This window comes from Engraulis encrasicolus, chromosome 23 (genome assembly GCF_034702125.1).
Source record: "Engraulis encrasicolus isolate BLACKSEA-1 chromosome 23, IST_EnEncr_1.0, whole genome shotgun sequence".
Taxonomy (NCBI): Eukaryota; Metazoa; Chordata; class Actinopteri; order Clupeiformes; family Engraulidae; genus Engraulis; species Engraulis encrasicolus.
Genome location: NC_085879.1, coordinates 29616977 through 29622471, shown reverse-complemented (window position 1 = coordinate 29622471; position 5495 = coordinate 29616977). Strand labels below are relative to the sequence as shown.

General features: G+C 41.6%; 1 protein-coding gene across 1 annotated transcript in view; it reads left to right on the top strand.

Annotated features, from left to right (window-relative positions):
- The window catches only part of kif3a (kinesin family member 3A), a 27551-nt gene extending 22591 nt beyond the window's left edge, over window positions 1-4960 (top strand). The window contains exons 14-17 of the mRNA XM_063190067.1: window positions 983-1036; window positions 1254-1322; window positions 1894-2021; window positions 3802-4960. Coding sequence (XP_063046137.1) covers window positions 983-1036; window positions 1254-1322; window positions 1894-2021; window positions 3802-3850 — 300 coding nt within the window. The 3' untranslated portion in view covers window positions 3851-4960. The remainder of the gene's footprint in view (window positions 1-982; window positions 1037-1253; window positions 1323-1893; window positions 2022-3801) is intronic.
- The last annotated feature ends 535 nt before the right edge of the window (window positions 4961-5495 follow it).

Sequence of the window (5495 nt, the reverse complement as noted above, 5' to 3'; positions counted from 1 at the left end):
TAGACCAGCAAAACTTGCAAGCCAGATAGCCAATAGTTTCTATTGTGCTGCTTGTAGAGTAGGCAAAACTGGTACAATTTAGGCTGCATTAAAGCATAGGCCTACACGTTAACTTTCACGTTGTGCGATGGATGGAGACAAGTTTGGAATCGCTCCCTCTCTCCCTCTCTCGCTCACACACACACACACGCGCGACGTAATTCTCTGCACTCTTCGCAAGACCATACTGTCACTTGACTCGTCTTATTGGATACCAGCCAAACTTGTAAGCTAGATAGCCAATAGTTTCGATTGTGCTGCTTGGACTGGAGGTATTTAAACTGTTAAAATGTAGGCTGCATTAAAGCAACCACACGTTTCAACGTTCACGTTGTGCGATGGGTGGAGACAACTTGGGAATCGCTATAAGTTAGAGATTTTTTTTAAAACATAGGCTGGCAAGATGTAGCTGTCTATAAACTCCACAGAATGTTGAAGGGGAAAAAGAGGAAATTTTGCGGGAAATATGCGGCTTTACAGGAATTACGTGGCATCGTGAAATTATGCGGCATATCATTGAATTTGCATGAATCCACGCGATCGCTGAATCGCGAAAAACTGGAGGGACTGATTACATTACATTACCTTGCATTTGGCAGATGCGTTATAACCAAAGCGACTTACAAACGAGGACATAGTCATAGCCAGCATCACTAGCCGATACACAATGAGATGCAGAAGAGAGATACAGAGATACAGAACAACAAGTACAGATGAAGGGTTATTTATTTATGTATTTATTTATGTATTGTAAAGTAGAGCACACACACACACACACACACACACACACACACACACACACACACACACACACACACACACACACACACACACACACACACACACACACATATATACATCATGTCAAGAGTCTGGCCTGGGGCTATGGCAGCTCAGACATTAGTCTAGTAGACCATTTACACCATTTACTGTTGGTTTTTAGGAGATGATCGAGAACTACGTGCACTGGAATGAAGACATTGGAGAGTGGCAGTTGGTAAGTGACCTTTTTAAAGCACCATATTAATTGTGACCTTTTTGGAGAGTTCATTTAAATTCATTTTGAGGTTTCTTTTTTTTGTAACACACAGTGCAATTTTTCTTTGTAGACAATTCCCTTGAGTCATCATGAAACTGTCATGCCGTCGTTGCATCAAAAGTGCAAAAGGTGTTATCTGATATTAAATAATCTGCACAATCTCTCCTCTCTGCAGAAATGTGTTGCGTACACTGGTAACAACATGCGGAAACAGACCCCCGTGTCAGACAAGAAGGAGAAGGATGTGAGTTTTTGGATCACTTTGGGTTTTATTTGGATAATAGAATAGAATAGAATAGAAGTGAAAGGATGGTATAGGTATAGGCATAGGCGTAGGGATGGGGTGGCAGAATGGTTAGTCGTCTTATCCTTGTAAATAATGTTTAGTGGGGATAAAAAAAGTCAGAGCAAAACTGATGTAGCCGTTTATAGTTTGTAATCACAAGCAGTGACTGTACACAGTATTCGCCCACAATGCTGAAGGCACCATACTATACCCTGTACCCAAATACGTAACTGTAAGTCACTTTGGATAGAAAGCGTAAGGCAACCTATTAATGTACTGTCCTATCATTTGAGCCACTCATCCTGTATCCCTCTGTGATAAAAAAAAAAACATAAACTAAGTGAAATGTAATGTAAGGGGATCCCTTCCTCCCCCTCTCTCTCTCTCTCTCTCTCTCTCTCTCTCTCTCTCTCTCTCTCTCTCTCTCTCTCTCTCTCTCTCTCTCTCTCTTGCTCGCTCACTTTCTCCTCCTCCTCTCTCTCTCTCTCTCTCTCTCTCTCTCTCTCTCTCTCTCTCTCTCTCTCTGTAGCCGTTTGAGGTGGACCTGTCCCACGTGTACCTGGCCTACACGGAGGAGAGCATGCGGCAGTCCCTTATGAAGCTGGAGAGGCCCCGCACCTCCAAGAGCGGCAAGGGCCGGCCCAAAACGGGACGCAGGTACGCTAGACCCAGACATGGCCTCCTCTCATGTCTAACCGTGGAAAGACTAGAAGTCTGCACACACTGTAGCTCCACTTTAAAGGTGCACTGTGCAGGAAATGGTAAAAAAAAAAAACACAACTATGCTGCTCATTGAAACTGTGCTGCTTATTGCTAAATTTGGTCTTTCCATGAATATTTACTAAATAATAAACCAATATTTATTAGTATAACCAAAGTACAGTCATTTTTGCAGATAAAAATGTCTATTTCTGGAAATTCAAAAGGGCGGACCACGGAGAAGATCCCCCTTTTCATGTATGAAAAGTGCAATTTTCCCAGTCATAAAGAATACTTAGAATTTTCATGGTGGTGGTAAGTATTCATAAAAAAGGTAACATTAGTGAATGGGTAGCATGAATTCTGGAAATGAACAACTAAAAATCTTACACAGTGCACCTTTTAAAGATTTATTCCGGTCATACAACGTTACACCTCTCATATCTAGTAGTGGTGTCAACAATAATCGATTCGGCAATGCATCGCAATGCGGGGCAGGGAAATTCAATTCAATGCGGCAAGTGCCATAATCGATGCGGCATATTTTTTCAAGTTTCAGTTACTTCCGTAGATATTTCCGGAGCAAATGAATGTTAAATTAAATAAAAGCACTTCAAAGCATTGAAAACTGTAAGACTGATACAGAAAACGGGCAATAAAAGTACCACTCAGTATCTGACTGCTTGTATTGCCTCATCATGACTGATGAAAAATTTGCTTTGCTCTCAGTAGAAGTGAAAAATGCACGGCAATGCATCGTAGAATCGAATCGAATCGCTACCTCCCGAATCGTAATAGTAATCGAATCGAATCGAATCGTGAGGGGAGTGTCAATGCACAGCACTAATATCTAGTGTGGGGACTTCAACTCTTTCCACTGTCAAATGCACCTTTGTCCTGCACCTGGCCTCAGAGAGGTGGGATGTGCATACTCTTACTCTTACTCTTACGAACACCTCATATCTCATATCTAGCCATGTCTCGCTATCAGCACAGCCCCCTGTGGCAAGCCCCACACCAGCACCACCTTTTTATGTTTCTAAAAAACATGCACGCGCGCACACACACACACACAGGCACACACAGACACACACACACACACACACACACACACACACACACACACACACAGGCACACACAGTCCCCCAGACCCCTGCCTCAGACCTGCATGGCATGGGAGCTGACTGTGAGACGACCCCTTGTACTACATAGTAATTCAGTGACATTAAAAAGCCAACAGCGTAGGGGTGGGTGATATGGCAATATTAAATCGTGAATCGTGAAATCGAGTACAAGATCGTCTCGAATCTGCCAAAGAGAGAAATGGAGAAGTGGAGAAATCGATAGATCGTCTTGCAGTGAGGATGGAGTGATGTTTGCTTACCAAGTGTTGCTGTCTTCACTTGTATTCTTTACATTATTGTATTTATATTGTGCACTACAACAGTGTCAACAACAAAACAAACTGATTCATTGGAGGAGGTTGTTTGTTGCCCTCCGTCTAGGGATGCAAACAATTAATCGATTAATCAACTGTAATTGATTAGTGCGTTTATCGATTAAAAACATTAATCACAATTAATCGCCAATTCGACTGACAAGAGACCCAATATTTTTAATATTGAGATTTCGGGGGGGGTAAACGCTGCTTATCAATTAGTCATAAGTCAATCGATAGTCAATCAACTAATAATTAATTAATTAATCGATCATTTGCATCCCTACTTCCGTTTCCAGGAAGCGTTCATCCAAGCCAGAGGCCGTGATCGAATCCTTGCTGCAGTGAGCACTGGTGAAGAAATGGGAGAGTACCGATGAAGAGGAGACCAGGTGACCGCTTTGTTTTTTAGAAGAACTCTAATCGTTTCCACACACCTTGAGTCACCTGTTATGGAGAAGGTTTAAAATGTCTGACCACTGTTTGAGAAAAAAAAAACCTCTGTTGTTATGATGACTTAAGGTAACATTTCAGGAAAAGAAAAAAAGTCTTACACGTTTGCCCTCTTGTATTATAATCTGAACAGTAGGCGTCATGAATGTGGGTGCATTAGATAAATGAACAGGGAAGTTGGCCGAGATGCTCTGCAGGCTTGTAATCAATGTTATCTTGTAATATTCTGTCTTTACAACCTGGAAGCAGTTTTAAGGAGAAGAAAAAAAAAGTTTTGTCCTTTAACCATTTATCAATTCGTAACAATCTATGTCTGGACAACTCTTTTAGGAAAAAATGTTTTATTCATGTCTTGATCCTTGTATAAGAACATCTGGACAGTAGTGTTTTCCCACGACTAAATCTGGGGTGTGTTTCTCGACAACTTTGTTGCTAGATAAGTTAGCAACTTCACTGGTTGCAATGTGATTTCCCATTGGAAACCTAGTAAGTTGCTAACTGGTTAGCAACGATGCTTTCGAGAAACGGGGTCCTTGATGGCAGTGACGGTGGTGGAGGAGTGGTTGCAGGCCTTCTGGTGATTCATACAGGTGTCCACCTTACTGTTAGGGAAGTGCAATGAAACCTTTTACCAGTCATGGTAGTATGTATGTTTGTGTGCGCTGTACTTTTCTCTCTCTCTCTCTCTCGCTCGCTCTCTCTCTCTCTTTCTCCCTTTTTTATTTGAATGGTGTGATTGGTGGTTGGGTTGGAGGTTAGCCGAGAAAAAAAAGAAACCCTTGCATGCGATATCAACACCTCCCCTCTCTCCCCTGATCTCCTTTACACTTTTTTAGTAGTGCCAGCTGACTCGAGGTTTCTTTTTGTTTCTTTTTTTTTTTTTGCTTGATTGTTTTTTTTTTTATGGTCATTATCATTTTTGTATTACATTTCAGAATGTTTACATGTTGTGTGCTTTCTTTTGAAGAATGTCTGTTAATTTATTAAATTATTTTACTGACTTAACTAGCTGGTCTTGTTGGTTTATGTATCCTCCACAATTCAAATTTTAGATTTAATAGCAGAAATGCAAGGAATGATGTGCAAAAAGTCATTTATTTTAGAATAAAATTATAAATACATGAAAAAAATAATTTAAATATTAAATGAACAAAACAAAAACGCCACAACTTCCATCTTCGACCCTTTCAACCAGGGTATGGTGTAGATCAGTGGTCTCCAAATGGTGGCCCGGGGGCCAGATCCGGCCCGGGCATGGCAAACCTTTGGCTCGCCATGAGGTTGGAACAGATGAAAACCTATACTGTATGTGTGCTGCCTGTGACCATACGAGCGGACGATTGGCCCTTGGGGGAAAGGTGAAGACTGTAGTTTGTAGTTGTCTTAGGACGCTGCGTGGGATGAGGTAGAGAGCATGTTCTGGACACAATGGATGATGTCCGCAGTGAGAAATGACAGCGGGTACTTCACTCCTGATGGAGTATAGGGGCAGCGCTCCATCTGTGGAAGAGTTGCAAAGTAAGTCACAATGAGATTTGAG